General features: G+C 42.7%; 1 protein-coding gene across 3 annotated transcripts in view; it reads left to right on the forward strand.

Annotated features, from left to right (window-relative positions):
* The window catches only part of FBXL20 (F-box and leucine rich repeat protein 20), a 391,966-nt gene that overhangs the window by 227,727 nt on the left and 143,350 nt on the right, over nt 1-20,889 (forward strand). For all 3 annotated transcript variants that reach the window (XM_069237456.1, XM_069237458.1, XM_069237457.1), the window contains exons 5-9: nt 4,638-4,732; nt 5,602-5,670; nt 16,438-16,533; nt 17,964-18,090; nt 20,185-20,259. In XM_069237456.1, the coding sequence (XP_069093557.1) occupies nt 4,638-4,732; nt 5,602-5,670; nt 16,438-16,533; nt 17,964-18,090; nt 20,185-20,259 (462 nt within the window). The remainder of the gene's footprint in view (nt 1-4,637; nt 4,733-5,601; nt 5,671-16,437; nt 16,534-17,963; nt 18,091-20,184; nt 20,260-20,889) is intronic.

Here is a 20,889-nt window from a genome sequence, read left to right on the forward strand (position 1 = left end):
TCAGCCATGGGAGGCTGAATTAATTTACCCAGTTGCTAGATTTCTTTTGGAGGATTGAATGTGAAACAGATGTATACCTTAAACTATCCAAGGTCTCACAACATCATCCATCTCTCCTTAGCCTAGTTAAAGAACAATAATCCGCTCCTTTCTGTCTGGAAGATCTCTGTCAGTTACCACGATCAAGTAGTTGTTGGTATTCTGCTGTGGAGAAAACAAAAAATCTGAGGTCATCTCAAAAATATTGAGGGAAAAAAAATGGAGGACTTGAAATCTAAAAAAGGGTAGGCAGGCACAACTGTTTGCACACCGTGGGGGTTTTTGTCCTCAGTGGAAATTGGAAATAATTTATGAAGTGCAGACAGCTGCCGAGAGGGCATCCTAGTGCTGTAGAAAGTTTTCTCAAATTAACTGAGGAGTCAAGGTTTTAATTCATTGCAGAATTATACAAAATGTTCCTTTGCCCATAAGCTAACAGGCGAAGCATTTCATAACTTGGGGACCAGAGGAGAAACAGCTATGCCCCCCAGTTTAGAATAATAAATGCGTGTCACTACCAGCAACCTAGCATTAGTGAAGCACTGCACATCATTCGGATGGTCTCTAATCAGTCTTTATTGAATAAATACTGGGCCTTTCTCATAGAAACCCCATACGCAAAGAGCAGTGAAACGTAGCCGTTTTTGATTGGGTAGCCAATGTAGCATTTTAATTTAGTTAAATGCACTACAATATGGGTCAAGTTTCATTGTGCAACAGTATTATCAATCTTTTGTTTGCTTTGTATAGCTTCCCTTGGAAACCCTAATTGTAGATAGTCGGCAATAGTCTGTGGGAACTGACAATGCAAGGCAACACATTGTTGACATTTCAAGGCAACAATGGTAGCACTTTCCAAAGCATCCAGAGATAACTGAATCATGTGGACTTAGTGTAATTGGTTTGTTTCATGTAGGACCATCCAAAATCCACCACCATGCCTACATTTCTTTCTGCTTCCTTTGGCATGTGTGCAATGTCTAGCTCATATGGCCATCAGTAGGAGGACCATGTGATTGAAACCCCTCCAAATACCCTAATCTCACTGTCCTCGTCATTCATCCAGACACCAGGGATATATATATATATATATATTTGTTTAGTTTTTTTTTTTTTTTTTACATGTGGGGAGCGACCTCTTAGGCAAGGGTCGCTCCCTTGGGGCAAATTGTTTTTAGGCCATTTCTGCCCCCAAGGCGGTAGATCGGCCTATTTTTCTTATGCCAATGTGCCCCCAAGAGGGGACAGAAACCACTAGTCACCAGGGTTTTTTTTTTGCCAGTTTCATGCAAGGGGAGCGACCCCTTAGGCAAGGGTTGCTCCACTGGGGGGCAAATTTATTTTAGGCCATTTCTGCTCCCCTTGGGGGCAGATCGACCTATTTTAATTAGGCCAATCTGCCCCAAGGGGGGCAGAAACCACTTGGGCTCCAGGGATTTGTATGTGTGTGTTTTGTTTGGGGTAGCAGCCCCTTGGGCAAGGGTCGTTCCCCATGGGGGCACATTACTGTTTCCCCTTGGGGGTAGATCGGCCTATTTTTGTAAAGCCCACCTGCCCCCAAGAGCAGCCTTACAATCTCTGTCCAGTGACATTCTAATATAACATGTCAACACTAACAAAGACCCTTTGGTCCCATGAAACTGGTAGAATCCTGCTTGAGTTACATCTAGTAAGTGGTTAGTTTGCAAAACATGGATAATTGAGTGTTTACCCCCTTTTCCCAAAAAATGTATGTGTACGGTATTGGGATACTGGGCAGTAATTGCTTAGTACTTCTGTGTCAGCTGTTCGCTTTTTCAATAATCCAATGCTTCCTCTCAGTATTTATGTACCATACCAAGCTCCAGGGACAGATTACCTGGGTCCTCAACCTGGGGAGCAATTAGCCATTTAGTTAAATTAAAGAGAGCTGCTGGACCTTGGCCCTTAGGTGACCCTGATTTAACACTGCTTAGAAAGCCTTTTACGTCCTCTGTGCTGTATGTTTGAAATCTACAAGCTAGTTTATCACTACTTATTTCCTGACTAGCACTCTGAGGGCCTTCTTCCTCAGTAAATGCAGTCTTTGTGCACAGGTTCAGAGATGGAAAAAGCCTTTTCACCACTGCAACAACCTCTTTAGCTGAGTTTTAGGCGGGTTATATAGCCTGAGCATAGAACACAATGTTGGCTTTTTTGCACAGCTGTTTATAAAGTTTTAGTTCAGAACAGTAAGCTTTGTTTTGAATCCTCACTGTAATTCCATCTCCACTGCCTTTCTAAAGTCTTTCAGCCCTGTGTACCTATTCTCTGATGAATACCAATGCTGGAGACTCCCTTTTAGGGCAGACATCTTTGATAGGAGCCACCAAATCCAATACTGAAGTAATCCATTTCTCAAACTGATTAGTTTTGGTCTCTGTATTATTAGCCATATTTTCATCCTGTAATTGTGTGCTCAAAACTGCATTCAAATATTCTTCTTTTATCGACAGTGGCAAAATGTGATTTTTCCTTTTTGTCTTGTTTGTACTTTTATCAGTGCACCCTGCATGTTAAAGGGAATCTCGAAATGATCAGTCCAAAGCAAAAGCAATTTGGATATCGGTAATAACTGGGTCAGATACTGAAAAATACCTTCTAACCTGTAACCCACACAGTATGTAAGCCCCTGGACTAATTGTTCAAACTCCATTAAGCTTAGGTCATTAAAAAGCTCATCATAAAACTTTGGTCTCCAAACAATCGTCTCTCTCGATGCTGAGGTTAAAACCCCCTAATATTAGGAAATCCTTCTTTTTGTGTTTCCTTAGAAGCCGGTATATTTACAGACATACACACAACCAAAACATCAACAGTTGTAAAAGCATTGATACATTTCTAGATGTATTTTTATATATCAATGCTTGCGTTTAAAAGCTGAGATGATGATTGTTTTTGTTTATTATTTTAATTTAATTAGAACTTGGAAAACACAAACCAAACTAAATGCGAAGAGACTGGGGAAAATGATGAAAAACCGGCATAACCACCAATTCTCAAGCCCAATGGCATAACATCATTATAACACAAAACTGAAAACAGGATGTAGACAACTATTTTAAGAGAATGCACCTCTGAAAATGGTTATGGGGTGAGGAATTAAAAGCATAACCATAATCTGACAACCTACAGACACTTTCAAGACCCTCAAGGTAGCAAAAGGGTCAAAAGGCAGTCATCTGACGGAGACCCAGATTAGGATTAACATCCCACACAAGTTGATATATATAGAAGTGCAGTCAAAAAATATATTAGTGGACAGTCTGGCCTTAAAGACCTTTCAAGCATGATGCCTCATTTCTTGGTGAATGAGTCAGCCATAGCTGCAGATACTTCCTCCTCATGCTGCAACCCCACTTTGTTCATGAGAACCCTCCCAGTGTCCCTCTCCCAACTCCCCTGCCATTATCTTCTACTCTACACCATCTGTTTTTTTACGCAGTCTATTCATTGTTGACTACAGAGCTCTCTCTCGTTCCAAGAAGCCAGACATGGGGTTGCCTATGCCCAAGTCGTTTCGTCCTGAGATTGGAGATGAAAATGAAAGTAATTGGTTAGGGGAATCTTGAATCTGGCTTTCTTTGTAGGAAATGTCTTCGTTGTGCACCGCAGATCTCTCTGCAGTTTGCCCCTTTTCTTACACTACATTGTATGTGTCTGGCTCTTTTTTTCCCTCCTTCATCTTCTGGTTTTAAGACTGTTGGTCAGACAAGATCGAGGTAAAGCCTGCTGGGTCCACTTAACACGGTGAGCACATGTCAGTCACCCTTCAGTGGTTGAGGTGGGGTAGAAACTAGAAATCTCTTCCCTCAATGTGAGAACATCTTGTGAAACTAACGGAGTGCACATAGTCACCCTCCTACTCTACATAGAAACATAGGGTCTGATGGTGGTCTGACCAATTTTTGCCCATATTTTCATCGTGGAACATGACCTTGCACTATTTTAGTGTGTCAGAGCCTTATTTCCCTGTTCCTTTACCTAACTATCATCCTCGCTGCAAGATTAATTATGCTTCCCGTGTATTTTGTGTCACTGTTAAAACTCTTCAGAGGACCACAGAGCCAAAACTTTGCACTTGCTTATATTATGGGCAGGGGGAAGTTTATGGCGCAACAAATGTGACTAACTTCAAAATTACCATTTGTGTTCGAACTTCAATTTCAAGGACTCCAGTGTTGTTAATGTGTTCCTAATATAACCTCATTTTCTCAATTTTGCCTATTCAGCACCTGTTTAAATTAAATTTTCTATTTACTTTTTTTGGAGTGCTTGTTTTAAAATGACGCAACTTGTTTTACAGTGACGACCTATTAAATAGTGTTCTGGATTGTGTTAATATACAGTGTATACTATGACTGCATGCAGCATTCATGAGCAACCAATTCTTTGATTAAAAATATATTTTTACAGTTCTTGAAGTTTGCACTCTCACATTACAATTGGCAGTTTGCTTCCTTAGGCTGTGGGGATATTGCTGACAAATCAGTGCGCATTTGCTTGCTAAAATGAATCTGAGAAGGGTCTGGTGGGATCAACTTTGGAATCCTTACTAGATTGTGTTCCTCTCTGCACAGGGCCGCGTGGTGGAGAACATCTCGAAGCGGTGCGGTGGCTTTCTGAGGAAACTGAGCCTGCGCGGTTGCCTTGGCGTCGGAGACAATGCACTGAGGTACAGCTACACTCCCAGAGAAATATGGCACACATGAGTATCAAGTCACTGGGGCTATATCTATAGAGGTCAGAGTGCTAGAAAGATGGTTCTGCGTAAGACTGGTGTTTCCTCTACTAAGCCTTGAAAATTCCTCTAGGTAGCACTGGAAAACATCTTTCTTTACTGTTGGTAGGGTACAAGAATGATTATTGCCCCAGAACATTTCCTGAGTTTCTGGGACATTCTTGACTTCATGCTAAAATGTACTGCAGACCACTGTAACAGGTTACATAATTTTTATTAGGGTAGTCATAACTAGGGTTTACTGGCAGGGGTCAAGCTCTGTTCTAGAAGATATCTTAGGCATGAGAGAGACCTATAGATAGAAGCTGTTATTTCTGTGCTTCAATTGTGCAGTGCCATCATGTTGTGCTGTCAGACAGACTTACACTTGTTTATTTGCAATGAGTTTACTGCTTTTAGTTTCTGGGCACATGAACATTTTTTCCGCAGTTTGTAGTGAAAAATGAATTTCCCTTAACCCACACGAGCGTTACTCTGTTTTGGTTTATCTAGCCTGATTGGCTGGTTGCTTATTATTAAGTGCACGTGTAAGGTTGCTTCTCCTGAGTACTGGATGGAGTTGAGGATTACAGGGGATTTTGATACCTCACTTAAGAAGTAGAAATGTGTCTGGATGTTTTTGGGGATGAGACGTTATAGTTACCCAACATTTGGGAAGAAACCTTTTGCATGTTATTTTGTGTGTTTTTAACATGAGAAGTGAAATCGGAGTCTTTTTGTGTAGTGAGGTGCAGATAGGGTGGGTGAATGTTTTGTGGTTCCCCTTTAACCATCCTACTCTCGATTATTTTCCTTTCTTTAAGGACCTTCGCACAGAATTGCAGGAATATTGAATTGTTGAACTTGAATGGCTGCACCAAAATCACAGATGCGTAAGTTACTGTACTCTTTTCAGAACTGATGATGTATTTGTATTGTAGGGATGATTAGAGGCAGTAATCATTTTGGGATGTGGGAGGCACTCATACCAAGGTTTCCTTGAGATTGGAGGGGTGCTGATAACCATGGACCTTATCACCGGCTCAATCGCCTCTGTACATAGACCATCTAGGGGGTACGTTCATGTCACCCTTTCAAATCTGTATGTGGATAAATCCGACATATAAAAAGTGGGATATGCCAGAAAAAACAAAATCAGCTATCTTATACATTTGCAGTGATAACCTAAATTAATCACCGGGAGGCCAAACCTATGCCAAAACAAAAAAGTATATGTATATTCATTTAGCAAACAAAGGGGAGATGTTCGTAGTATGCTCACAGCCCCTGAGTGTATCTCTTCATTAAAATATTTATGCAGCCCAAGCTAACATAATATCAGTTAAAACACACACCACACCAGACCAGACCACTAATACAGTCTTGACATTAGCACCTTTCCTCTATTGACTTATTCATGGCTGTGCTTTCTTTCCAATAGCCAGTCGATTATAAAGAGGTAGTCGTAAGATGGCACTGAGTTGTGGGGCACTTCGCCTATGGTTGTTGTTGGCTGTAACCATCTAACAGATTTCCATATCTTTCACAAATACTACTCAGACTCCTCCAAACATGGATGTTGACGCGTTTCGGCCCCTACTTCTTTAAGCCTCTTCCGGACAATTAGGGAAGGGAACTTAATAGTTAAAAACCTCAAATGTACATAATTTAAAATCTCACAACCAACATACGGTTGTGTTCTCCCAGGTGATTTCGTGTGCAACCAAAAATAAAAATTGGTGCTTGAATCCTGTATGCCACATGTGCACGTCCCTTGTATTGCCACAACATAAGTGTGTCAAGTTCCAGGTTAAATGCACCATCCTCATGCAGTATCTTAATTACTGGCTTGGGCCCAAATCACCTAGCCAAAACAATGCTCCAGGTACCTGCACACCAGAGGCTTACTTTCTGGTCTCCTGGTGGATTTTTTTCTGCTACAGTTAGTTGATCCCTATAGTGTATTATTTTATTAGTGCATTGGTCTAAAACAGAGGACCCTTAAACTCTGCGTCCCTGACAACACCACTGCTACTTACAAGTACAAATTCAACCAGAATAAATCTGACAATGGGAAATCACAGGAAAACTGGTAACCAACATTCCATCAGTAAACATATTATACATAAGCTTCCAGTAAGCTATGTCTGAGGTCTCTTGCTTTATCTGGGAGCCCCTTACCTTTGGTCATAACTGCTGTTATCTTGAGTGTGTGCAGTTAGGAGATTGAGACTGCGTTTACTTGGCTGATCACAGATAATCCATGATCATCCAAGTGTTGCTGTGGCGGCAATGAGGGCAGTCCCTGAATTGTGGTTGGGGCTGAATCCGGGTTGAGTGGTGTTGTGGAGATGGTTGTCAGTGAGGTGGGTGGCTAGGCATTTGTTATCATCTTTCCCATGACTTTTGCCTGGTAGGGTAGCAGGGAGATAGGCCAGTAGGAGGCTAGCTTCTGCAGGTCTGCTATGAATTTCTTGAAGAGAGAGAGAGTACTGTGGCATGTCTCCAGGTCATTCAGGAGTGGGGGGTGAATGCTGTGCTTATGGGGTCCAGTCCTTTGAAGACATGGTGAGTGCAGGGCTCAGGGGTACTCTGGAGTATATGTACTGCATGGGCATTGCAGTTGCTTGAGTGCTTATGGTGGGCCAGGTGGTCCTTTGAGTGATAGTAGATATGGGCAAGGAGGACTGTGAATTAGGAAGGGTCCATTTGGGGCTTGAAGTTTTAGTAGATGCTGATGATCTTGTTTCTTAAGAATAAGGACAAGTGGTGCAGAGGTCCTGAGAGGGGGTTAATTTGGTTGAGCTTGATATTGTAGGGGTGGAGTCCTTCACTATAACAAAAATTTCCTTGGCACAGTTGGTGCTGCTTTAAATGCAAGTTGCTGACTGTGGAGCATTTGGTGGCTCTGCTTCGCTGATGGTTATGTCTGGGAGCAGATTTGTAGGGGCTCCTGTCGGTGTTGTTCTTACTTTGTCTCCATGAGAGTTCAAGCCATTTTCAGCGAAATTTGATGAGCCTCAGCTCACCAGCTTGCATTCTGGTTCTCATGGCTTTGTTGACTTTGAGAAGAGCCAGGCTAATTGTGCAGGCGGTGATCCAGACATTTAGGTTGGAGATGGATTTGGGGAGGTGGTTGTTGTCAAGGTTAGTGGTGAAGGAATTTGGAAGATCAGGATGCTTCTGAAATCTTGTTTCAGTCCTGTCAGGAAGATTTAGTAATAGTGTTCCTGCGGTGGTGTGGAATATATGTATACTGAAATTGATGAAGGTGTGGTCGAACCAGGGGATTGGTGTGGATTTGTCTACTGTAATTTTGCTGAAGTTAGTGAAGCTAGGAGTGCATTGGGTGTCTGGCAGCGTGTGTGGGGCCTTCCACTTGCTGAGAGAGTCAGAGTTTGAACAGATCCTCAAAGAGGCTGGTCAGTTGGTATCAGTGAGATTCTCCAGGTGGTAGTTGAGGTATCTGAGGAGGATGAGGGTGCTTGAGACCAGCATCAGGGGAGCGATGAAGTCCTCAGTGGTGCTGCTGAAGTTTACATGTGGTCCGGGAGGGAGGCGGACGAGGGAGCAGAACAGATTTAGTTGGCAGTGATGAGCTATTTGAAGGTCACATGTTCCATGTTGCTGGAGGTGCTTCCCGAGGTGATGGAGCATCGGATGGATTCTTTGAAAATGATATTCATTGTGCCTCCGGCACTGTTTGTCCTGTCTTGTGATCTTGTATCGGGGTATGGGAGGAAGCAGCCAGGTTTCGGTCAGGAATAGACGGTCCTGTGAGTAGTTGTGTAGCAGCTTCCAAATTTCAGTGGTGTTTAGTGAGGGCGCTAGTTTTTAGGAGTATGCAGGACACAAAAAGGAACTGTGTAGTTTTGGTTGGGGGGGGGGTGTGTGTGTGTGTGAGTGTGTGTGTGTGTGTGTGTGTGTTGGGTGTGGGAGGGTGCATGTGAAATGGCAGGAGAACGCACATTGAGTTTTGGGTGGTGAGGTGTTGCAGTTCTGGAGATGTGACGATTTCAGGGCTTGGAGTGTTGCAGTGAAGGGAATGATGAGGAGAGGTGGGCAGGAGTAGGACCAGGGGTCCTAGTGCTAGGCGAGCCGCAGACAGGCACAGAATTGCTTGTCTTTGGTGTGCCTGCTGCGCATCCATGCTGCAGCCTTCATTAAGTGAAGACTGTTTTGACAGGAAGTCAGTGATGTGATGTAATTTCCTGTGCTGATGGATTATGGGAAATCCAGTGATACTACTTCCTCTGCAGATGGATCATTAGAGAAAAACAAGCAATGCAGATGGTCTCTCATTTGCTCGAGTTAGCGCAATTAGCATTGTAAACTCCTAACCGGACTTTTCTTGCCACATAAATTGAAAATGAAAAGTAATACAGTTTCACATAAGCAAGCCGGTTCAAAGCGCCACAGCATCAGTGTGAAGCAGCACACGAAAAGAAACGAAGTTCACTCGCAGTCAAACGTATCGGCAAAAGTGCAATTAGCCATGTATCAGGGGTGATGTCCAAGGCGGTAACTAATCTGTTCCAAGGAGGGACAAACGTAAAGCATTTACCAACGAAAATAAAGGATTTTTGAAGGGCAAGCCCATGAACGAGTGATAGTAATGGGCGTGCGGTGGGCGTGGTTAAAAGCCCAGATACATACCAACACGTCGGAAAAGCAGAGCTTGCGCGCTGCTATGATCTACCTAATAATTGAATTTGTGGGACAAAAGATTTAAGTCACCATGAAGGTGGCAAATACTTCAGTGATGGGTGCCTTTGGAAATCTATACAGATGTTTACTGAAACTCTACTCAAGAATAGAATGGAAAATGAGCATTCTAAGCAACTTCGGTTGAAAGAATCTTAATGCTATGACTTCATCAGTGATGTAATGACCTCTTCTATATAATCTCTATTATAAGATCCTCCTGGTAAACGTTGTCAGGTTTGAAGTCTAAGTTCCAACATATGGGCATCAGCCATCCAGGTAACATTCCCTCTACTTCAGATATTCATGAGGTGTTGCATATGTTTTCTGTTTATAGGTGATAGTCATATGTTCAGTATCTCACCAAATGGAAGGTTATTAGGTCCAGTTACATAGTTGTTGACAATAGAGTCATAGAACCAAAGTTCCAATGCCAGCTAATTTGCCGGACTGAAATTGAGGATCCTGGCAAATCACATCTTCTCCCAGTCAGATTTTGGGGAAACTGATTCTGATGCCATGACAGGGCTTTGGTTTATTGAACCTCAACCTGTGTGTGTACCTGACCCGTGTAGCAGGGGTTTCAAGACTTATTTAGTCCTCCTGGGAATTGGGATGTGCCAGACAGTCAAACCAAGGAAATGCCACTCTTGATACATTCCCAGACAAGGCGCATAATGCTTAACTCTTTAACAGTACTTAACCAGGACAGATTGGTTTGATACTGCTTGCTTTCTATTTGAAATATTTAAGAGCTGTGGGGCGTACCCCATATTGAAGAAACGTGTTGCTCAAATCATAATGGGATATTGGAGTTTTAACTAGACTTTGGTTTTATTATTTAAAGCAAGGCAGTTCCTCTTTTCCTTTGTATTTCTTTGTTTTTTAATTTGTGTTGACTAAAACATTGCTTGTTTATGAGGCCAGCCACCAACCTTTTTCTTTTAGGAATAGTGGAAACTGCTTATTTTCTTGAGTGATCTGCCAACTCCATTGACACAAGATAGTAAATTTATGTAATGAAATGATTGGATATTTGTTGTAAAATCCTTATGTCTTTGTTACTGCCCTTTGATAATTCACAAGCACCCAAGCTTTATTTCTCATTTTCAGAAATCTTTTTTTTTAAATTGCAAATTGTACTTTACATGGTTAGTATTTCAACAGTTCAGGAAATTGCTTTCGATAAGATGTAATGGTTATTAGAGAGACAAGGAAAGAATAAAGGGGCCCCATGGTCCTGTATGTACATGCTTCCAAGCAGATCTGTAAGTTGTGGGTTTCTGCTAGATGTGTTAATAAGGGGCAGTTATGGGAGAGTTTTTGCTAGCATGAGATGGTGGTGCATGCTCTCTGTGGAAGAGTTATAGGGGCTTGAAATGTTTGTGGGAGCAAGTCTGTTCCTTTCTCCTCAACGCTTTTAGATCACTGCAGTGCCTACTGTAATGGACGTGCCTACAGTATGGTTCCCTCATTAAATTGGTGGTGATTTTTTTTTTTAGTTGAAACAACGTATATCTTGTCACATAATACCAGCACAATGATCTTTCCACATTACATATCGGAGTATTAGTCATGAGATACACAGTTAGAATTTCATATCAGTGGTAGAGCAGACCCCTATATTCCTCTGTTGAATTATTACATCTTATGATCACCTTTTCATTCAAGTATCATTTGGTCTGGACGGCATATAGGTTGTGAACAGGTCTTTTATTTCTTTTCGCCTCAATGCTTTTGAGAGTTCTTCTGCATGCAGTTCGAGTTGTACTTGTCATTTTTTTAGATCACAAACCCAATCGTTCATCGTGGGTACAGTTCTTGCCCCCCAATGTATACCAACCCTTCGTTTCGCAAGCAGTAGCACCACTGCTACAAGTTTCCTGTATACTGGCCAAATATCCGTTATAAGGCCTAGGAGACTGAACTGAAGGAGCATTCTACTTCGTCCATTACCATTTCGGCCGAAGCAGTAGTCACTGTCCCCCAATATCGTCTAACCTAAGCACAGTTCCAAGGCAGGGGTATGTAATCCGGAACCTCTCTCCCACAATGCACACAGGTGGTGTCCGCTCGTAAACCCATAACTAAACAGTTGTTCAGGAGTGTAATATAGTTGGTGCAGGTATTTAAAATGAATAATCCTCAGGTTACAGTTAGAGGTAAGTCTGTCCTGGGGAGCACATCGCCAACCCCAATCTTTTTGCTAAACGGGACATCTAGTACCGCATTCCACCTCTTTAAGGCAGCACGTTTCGTGCTTTGACCATCCAGTTGAGACGTCCTATAGAGGTTAGTGATGAATTGTTTACGTGTGGTTCTAGTAAGCAATATCTGTAATGCCCCAAGGGTTAGGGGTTCAGAAGGGAATTGGGGGTAAAGCTCCGGCACCGCTGGCCGCAACCTCAAATACGTGAATTTGTCATTGCGCCCCTTGCCAAGTCAATCAACTCCACAAATGTACTTGCCGGGTAGATGCCACCCATAGTCTTCAACCCCAACTCACCCATTATGTTCAGTGTAAGTTTTTCTTGTGTTACTGAAATGGCCAGATGATTATGCAGTGGGTGTGCTGGGGCAAACAGTGGCATCCTTGCCTCTCTGGCACTTAGCATCCTCACACTCTGAGGGTACAACTTACAGGATTGATTTCACTCCTTAGTCCCTCTGACCTTTTGTGAGGTAGTAACGTAACAAGGGATGTGGGATGTGCATCATCACTTTCTATTGCCAGGTGTGGTAGATAGGCAGTGGGGTGGTACCAATAGTGTGCAAATTGTGCCTGGGCACATAAATAATACAGATGGAGATCTGGCACTCTAAATTTGCCCTTATATGGTGGGATGAGTATGTCCCAGTTAACCCACGGTGTATTGTCGGCCCAAGCCAATGTCACCAGTAATCAACGAATGTGTTTGAAGAAGTGTTGTGCCTGGAGAATTGGTATATTAGTAAACAAATATAGAAATTTAGGTACTATGATCATTTTCATGACTGCTATTCGGTCAGCTAATGACAGTGGGAGGTGTATCTATCTGGAGATCTAGTTTTCCAGTTTAACAAGTGTCCTTCCATATTTATACCATACCACTAAGACTGGGTCTCTAGATACTTGACCAGATCTGTGCTCCACTCTAGTGGGAAATCCAATGGATATGGAAGTGTGGCTAGGGTCAAGGGAAGGACAGAGGACTTCACCCAATTAATACTGAGGCCGGAGTATTGTTAATATCTGATGTAATTACGTATAACCTGTGTCAGGAATTGGTGTGGGTCCCTTACATAGAGGACCATATTGTCAGCATATGGCTAAGGGGCGGCGACGGAATCGCAGGGCTGCAGACGCATGTTTCTGATGAATCCCAGAAAGTCAAGGGTTCTAGCGCCAGTGAAAATAAGACTGACAATAATGGACACCCCTGGCACGTGCCCTTATTTATGTGCAGTAGGTCAGATGTGCTCCCATTCACACACACTCTTGCCGTTGGATTAATATACAGCAGCCGTATCCATCAAAGGAAGGCCAGAGACATCCCTATGTGATGTAGATTTGTATATCTCCACACTATATAATCGAACGCTTTAGCAGCATTTGATAACACCACAAAGGCATGTATGGCAGGATCTAAGTAATGTAGGAGTGCAAGTAGTGTGTGTAAATTGTGTTCTGTCGATCTAGTGGTGACAAATCCCGATTGATCCAGTAGGATCATACTGGGAAGCAGTGTTTAATCATATTTGCTAGTATTTTAGCCAGTATCTTGGCATCTATATTAATGAACGATATCGATCATGGATTTGTAAAGCGCGGCTAATCACCCATAGGGTCTCAAGGCGCTGAATGTTGGCGTGCTGCTCAGTCGAAGAGCCAGGTCTTAAGGTCCTTCCCAAACTGCTTCAGTGAAGGGATCTGCCAGTGCTTGAGGGGAAGTGTGTTCCTTGTCCGGGCTGCTTGGTAGGAGAAGGATTTTCCTCCTGCTGTACGTTTCCGGTTCTTGGGGACGGCTGCGAGGGAGAGCTGAGAGGAAGGGAGACGTTTGTTGCGTACGTAGAAGGTGAGGCGGTGGTTGAGGTATGCTGTTCTATGTTGTGCAGTGCCTTGAAGGTGTGGATCAGGAGTTTGTATGTGATGCGCTTGTTTACTGGGAGCCAGTGTAGGTCTCTGAGGTGGGAGGAGATTCAGCTGTGTAGGGATGTCCAGGATAAGTATGGCTGCTGCATTCTGGACTCTTTGTAGTCTTGACTGAAGTTTCTTGGTGATGCCGGCAAAGAGTGTGTTGCCGTAGTCCAGTTTGCAGGTGATGAGTGCGTGGGTGACTGTCTTCCTCGCGTCAGGGGGAATCCATTTGAAAATGTCTGCAGGAGACAGAGGGTGTGGAAGCTTGATGATGAGACTGCGTTAACTTGGGGGGGTCCTCAATAGACATGGGTGCATGATGATGCCGAGGTTGCGTGCGTGGTCAGTGGGGGCAGGGGCGTTACCCAGAGCGGTGGGCCACCAGGAGTCGTTCGAGGCAGAAGGGGTAGAGCTGATCACGAGGATCTCTGTCATGTCTGAGTTGAGCTTGAGGCAGCTGGCCTCCATCCAGGCGGCGACTTCTCTCATCCCATTGTGGAAATTCCTCTTGGCTTGCTCAGATTCCTCAGACAGGGAGAGGATCAGTTGGGTGTCGTCGGCGTAGGAGACTATGTTTAGCTTATATTTGGTGATCGTAGTGAGCGGGACCATGTAGACCTTGAAAAGCATCAGGCTAAGTGAGGATCCTTTCGGGCACTCCACAGCAAGTGTCTTTAGGTTCTGATGTGAACGGTGGTAGTCTGACCCTTTGTGCTCTTCCAGTGAGGAAGGATCTGACCCAGTTCAGGGTTTTGTCTTGGATGTCGGTGTCGTGCCGTCTGTCACAGATGGTGGAGTCGGAGACAGTGTCAAAGGAGCAGAAAGGTCGAGGAGGATGAGTGCTGCAGTGCCTCCGTGGTACAGTATAATGCGTATGCCGTCGGTGGCAGCCAAGAGTGCGCTTTCGGTGCTGTGATTGCTTCTGAATCCAAACTGAGAAGGGTCTAGGATATGGTGTGTGTTGAGGAACTCGGTGAGTTGCTGGTTGACTGCTTTCTCCATTACTTTGGCTGGGAAAGGGAGCAGAGAGATAGGTCTGTAGTTCTTCAGATCCCTAGGGTCGGCGGTGGGTTTCTTGAGTAACAGTCTGATTTCATTGTGTTTCCAATCTGAGGGGAATGTGGCAGTCTTGAAGAATATGTTGATAGTTCGGCAGTGCTCCGGAGCTATGGAGGTGCTGGCCAAGTTGAGGATGTGATGAGGGCATGGATCTGAGGGTGCTCCTGACTGTAAGGAGTTTATCAGTCTTTGGGTGACCTCTAAGCTGATGGGGGTCAAGGAGTTCAATATCTGTTAGGGTGCCAGGACCGTGGTGGTGATCTGTGCTGGTGGGCTATGGTTCCTATAGCCTTCATAAATGTCCTGGATCTTATGGTGAAAGAAGGTGGCGAGGGAGGGGAGGGATGGATTAAGTGTCTGCCCCGGGGTTTGTGAACTCTTTGACGATGGTGAAGAGCTCTTTGCTGTTGTGACTGCTGGTGTTGAGGCGTGCTTGAAAGGCGGCTTTTTGGCAGCTCTGATATTCTGATGATGCATGGTGGTTTCATTTTTATAGGCTGTGCGTTCTTCGGTGGATTTGTTGAGCCTCCATTTACGTTTCCCATCAATCTTGTGGCTTATCCGGTTTCAGGAGGATTACTGTTAGGGCTTTGCATAGGGACTGTGGTAGGGTCTGCCTGTTATATGCTTCAACATATACTGAGTGTAGGTGTGATGTAAGTATATCAGCAAACTCTTTAAAGAATTCAATGGGTAGGCCATCCATTCCTGGGGATTTACTAATCGGAAGTGCTCGGATAGCATCTTTCACATCCTCAACAGGGTTGATGGTGAATTTTGTAAGTGCAGTTTGAATCCTAACCAATTTGCAATGCTTGCCAGGTTGTAAATCATGATTCTCTACCACAGTCTTCTCTAACCTTGAGCATGGCTGTGTTACGAAGAGTTGCTGTTAATAAGATTTGTGTTCAAGGCCTCCCTGTATTTCTAATACCATTCATCCTTGCTTATATTTTACCATTCCATAGCATTTCCTTGACCATCTTTATTTGTGATCTGCGATTGCATTACTATTCCCTACTCATGACAATCAACCTTTGCATGATAGAGAAGAAAAAGCTACTTGTATTCACCAGGGCAGGAATGTTCTTTGAAGATATAAATGCGCGGTCTACTTCCCTGGCGTATACTACGACTTGTAAACCGGTTAATGATCCGCATCCTGATACCCTGTCAGAATACTGCATTGTGAGGTAGTGGACCTTCTGGCTTAATAGCCTTAGATTACTTTTATTTCCTTTTTTAATAAGGGCCGTTTTTCAGGCAAGTGTATTTTTCCAAGTGGAGTACTTTTTTATTTTTATTTTTTATAATTGTAATGAAATGTGACTTTTTTTTTTTTAAATCAAAGAAGATAGTTTATAGAAAACCATTTTCTCTTTGGTATTCGACACTTGAGCTATGATACTCAATGTTCACAACTTCAGTCAAGGTATCTAAAACTAGAATGACAAGCAAGTTGTCTATAGTTCGTTTTTATAGGAAACACAGTATAAATGGTATAGAAGTGAACCAAATGCATATATGACTGATGCCACTGAGGGTTATCACGTTTTTATGGTGCTGCATGCAATATTACTATTCTTGATGCTAAAAACTGTATCCTTTCCCTATTTAAGGAATTTCCTTAGGTGTAGTAGAGATTGTCTAGGAGCTATGAAAGTGCAGTGGCCATCAAGCTGTGCTTGTCCAAAATAAAGCATTAATTGTTCACACATGCAGTTCTCTGATATGCCCATGTCAGTATCTGCTTCCTAACATATCACTTGCTCTCTTCCAGAACATGTGCGAGTCTTAGCAAGTTCTGCTCCAAGCTGAGACAGCTGGACCTGGCGTCCTGCACTTCTGTGTCCAACATGTCTTTGAAAGCGCTGAGGTACGGTTTGCAGCTCTTCTGTATCCACGTTCACCCGAAAGAGACTGAGTAAGGCTTGCTGTCACCTCTGTACCCCAAATATACATGAAAGTACGGAGGTAGGGCTTACTCCACCTCTGTGCCTAAAATTGGCGTGGCAGTATTGAATAAAAGCTTGCTGCAATGCTGTATCTAAACTGTGTCTGAATAATCCTTAAATTATATGGTAAGGCTTGCTTGCTTCGGGGCATCCTTATGCTGTCTGCTTGTAAGCTACCCTTCCTCAAAAGTAGACTGCACAAGGATGCTGCTTACGTGGGACTAGACTAAGCCTGCCTCTTAACTGAAATCCTTGGGACTTACTGTTACCATCAGTCATATGTAGATCTCCATTCTGTGTCTGCTGTATGTTTGCTGTTGTAAGGTGACACAATAATGAATCAGAAGTTTAGTTTTAAGTCACTGGACAAAGTCTGTTCTCTGTCGACAAAATCTCTAGGATTTAGCACACTTAACTCACCAAGGCAAGTCTTAAAAATGCTCCAGACATAGTAGGTATATAGTGGATAAACATATGTTGGTTTTAGTAAAACAAAAAATCTAGCCAGAGGCAAGGCAAAGCAAATAAATCCTCTTCAAAGGTGAATGGACCTTTAAGAATGAATTATGTCACTGAAGTCAATGATTAACGTTACATAAACATTTAATGAATGTGTAATTGGACTTAAGTTTGCACTTAAAAACATTAGAGCTTATACATGAAACGCTAATGTATTTTTGTTGTTGATGAAGTAAGTTTATAAAAAAAAACATTTTTGTGCCTTGCACATACTGTCAATTAACATGCCTTTGAAATTCTGAGGTAAGGAGTTGCTCATCTCTATGAACGAACATGTTTCTGAAAGGTTTAAGGTAAGGATGACTGCTGTACCAATTTATTCGTAATATCTATGAATTTTCTCGGATGAGTTATTTTCCGGAACATTTTGTCCAGCAGCCAGTAAACAGGGGTACATCAGTATCTATGCCTCTCAAAGCATTCCGTTAAGAATCAGTGGAATCAGCTGTTTAAAAGTTCAAAAGATCATTTCCTGTTGCATTGTACTGTCCTCGGTCAGGATGGCCAGATCCTTGTGTCTTCCGGTACCGCTATCAAATATCTGGTCCTTGTTTTATCCAGTGCTGGTTCTACAGCACCAGCCTTCTTGGTTGCCATCCTTAACCAGTTCTAGAGCATGATGCCCCCCCCCTGGAGTCTGGACTGCACAGCATCCTCTGAGGTGGTAAAGCATCATTCTCTTGCAGCATTCTATAGCTGTTTTAAGGTATCAAGCACCAAGGTTGAGAATAATGTTTGAAAGTAAAAAAAACATTTTGACGGTTGAGAGGTTTCCTGCTATGTCTGGATTTGTAAATTGCTTTTAATTGTCTTGTTTTCTTCCTTCATTTAGTGAGGGGTGCCCGCTGCTGGAACAGCTAAACATCTCCTGGTGTGATCAGGTGAATAAGGATGGCATCCAGGCACTGGTCAAAGGCTGCGGGGGGCTGAAAGCTCTGTTTCTAAAAGGGTGCACACAGGTAAGCGGAGTCGTTTTAAGGATTTTAAAGCTACTAGGAAACTCCCTCTTGGGATATTTAGATGTTTTCAGTGTTAGAAATTACACCAGCATCACAGGCTAGAATGCCATTACTCATACAAAGAAGCGGACTAGAGTGAAATATATGTATGAGTCGTATGTTTGATAAAAGTTTTAGGATACATTGGAGCTCATTGAGGAACCTGATATGTTTATTACATATTTTCTAAATATTCTGAAAGCTCAGTCTGCCAGGTAGATGTTGTTAGAAGTATACAGCTGAACAGAACTCCTTGCCGGTGACACGGGAGGAGAGGCACCTTGTTTCTGTCGGTGGTCTTCGGTGCTGTATCTGCTTGCTTTCATTTGACTTGACCTGCAGCTTAACACATATCTAAAAATACATATACTCCCTCACTCAAGATGGTATTCAAACTCTCCATGTTCTCTATGTCAGTTGGTATTAACCTTTTTACTTCTGTGCACCCCCACTTAATCATTCCTGGAATCCTGATTAATCCCCCCCCTTGGATCATTCCTCAGTCTAAGCATTTTTTACCATTTAAAAAACATAAATACTGAAATAACCAAACATCAAAAAAACATACAGATGGTTAAATATTTTATTTAATTCACAAATATAAATGTTTTTTTTTAATGTGAAAGTTGGATTTTTTCTGAATTCAATTGAGTCCACTCATCCCCCTACTCATTTTTTTGATGCACTTGCACTACTCCCATGAATCAATCTGAGGATCTAACGTAACTTTTATCTTTCAATTTCCTTCACATTTACAGCATGTTTAAACATATTCTTAATTGTAGATTTTGCTTATTTATGTACAGTCTATTAATTTGCTAAGATCTTTTAATTCTCCAAACAGTCGTGAAGCTACAGGAGGGGGTCTCTGGACCACAGGTTAAGAACCACTGATCTTAATTATACCCCCATGGTCCACAGTAGCAGGTTCTACCGTCCATTAAAGGCCTGCTCCAGCGTTGCGGCCCGAGCCAAAGACGAGGGACTTTAACAAGGGAGAAGGCCTTCAATGGCCAGTATAGCCCAGCTACAGCTGGCTATAAGGCTATTGAAACATCCCGCGCCAGAGGGCAAAATGTTCTAATTAATAAAACAGAGGCCTCACGGAGGCCGATGGGTTTAAAATCCCCTTGGGCTTCGTGAGGCCTTTGTTCACAGTAACAGTTGTGGACGACAAACATTGGAATGTTTGGCGCTCTGGGCTTTTACCAGCCATTAGAAGCCCAGAGCATTCCATTGTCTCCAATGTGGCTCCCAGTATTCCAGTGTTCTAAAATTATTTAGACTCTACGTTGGAGTTAAGACAGTGAGTTTATGACAGATATACATACAGATGTGGGTTTGAATGTTTTGTAGCTGTGGAATGTATAGTAGTGGCCTGAGTCTGGTGCCTGTTCTCAGTTCACAGCTATGGGTGGTGGACTTAAGTGGTTATGAGTGGAAAGGTGTAGTTAGTGTTGTGCTCAAAATCTAGAGAACAAATCTTTTTCAGTAATTATACAAATTATACAGATTTAAGTTGCAAGTGGGAATTTTTCAAGGTTTACAAGTACGAGCTGTGCTCGAACACATGCATATCTTTCTGTCTCAGGCAACAGTCATTCAGGATGCTAAGATTTTATAGGCACACCATTCGACGCTTGACTCTGGGTTACAGACATTTTACAGGCTGCAGTGGTGCACAGTCCTCCCAAGCGTTTCTACTGCTATTTTAAAATTCTGTGCAGAGGCAGTAGATGCATGAGTGGTGTTAGGAAGTTCCAGTGCACTGGGCATAGATGATCGAAAGATTGGAATTTGGAACCAGTGCACTGCGTGGCAGACGTGGTCCAAGGAGGCATTTACCATCCGGAATGTTGGTCTCGCAGACAGTGGGGAGGGACATTTATCAGGAGACGGGTTTAAACTGGAGGATCCTAGCCATTTCTTCAATTTGAGTTGACAAGAGTCCTTGTACGTTCTACTTTTGGAAGCAAAGCGTGTATTTACATTGCCTGAGTTTTTTTTTTTTTTTTTTTTTTTTCCCTTGATTCATTGCCCTTTATCTGTTGCCAGCTGGAAGACGAAGCATTGAAACACATTGGCGCTCACTGCCCTGAACTTGTGACGTTAAACCTGCAGACCTGCTCTGTAAGTGCTAATGCTTCATGTCAGTCTGTCTCTACAGCGCATAGACTTCATGTTCAGTCATTGTTTGCCATTGGCGGCGCCTTTCATTATGATCAGGCACCTGTACTGATTGGCCTGTGTAGCTCAGATGTGCCGTATTGTGTCGGGATGTTGTCTCTTCTGCCAGTGTTCAGCAGGGGTTTACTTTGTGTAACCTTTAATATTATTGCATTTTCTGCATTTTTCAATCGAACACTTTACTAGGTGCACATATTTGCATGGAATCATCATCATTGCTGGATAGTCCCACCCATCCACCGGATAGTGAAGCACTTAAAATAATATATTAATATACATTCAAGATGCCAAAACGCATACACACCTTATATCTCACTCCATAGGAAGTTCTGTTTCTATTCCCCTAATAACTTTGTCCCAACTTGTGCAAAACATTGGATAGAAACCTTTCAAAACTCAAGCATTCAGCACAGCGAATTTGGTGCAGATCGGTCAAATGTTTCGAAAGTTAGAAAGAAGGCAGTGAAGAGTTCCTAAACTTGTTTCTTTTCAAATTGTTATTCATTTTTTATATAGAAAGGTTTAATTATGCAGAATTCGAAACTACTGGATTTTTACTAGCACAATAGGTGT

This window comes from Pleurodeles waltl, chromosome 6, assembly GCF_031143425.1.
Source record: "Pleurodeles waltl isolate 20211129_DDA chromosome 6, aPleWal1.hap1.20221129, whole genome shotgun sequence".
In the NCBI taxonomy this organism is placed as follows: Eukaryota; Metazoa; Chordata; class Amphibia; order Caudata; family Salamandridae; genus Pleurodeles; species Pleurodeles waltl.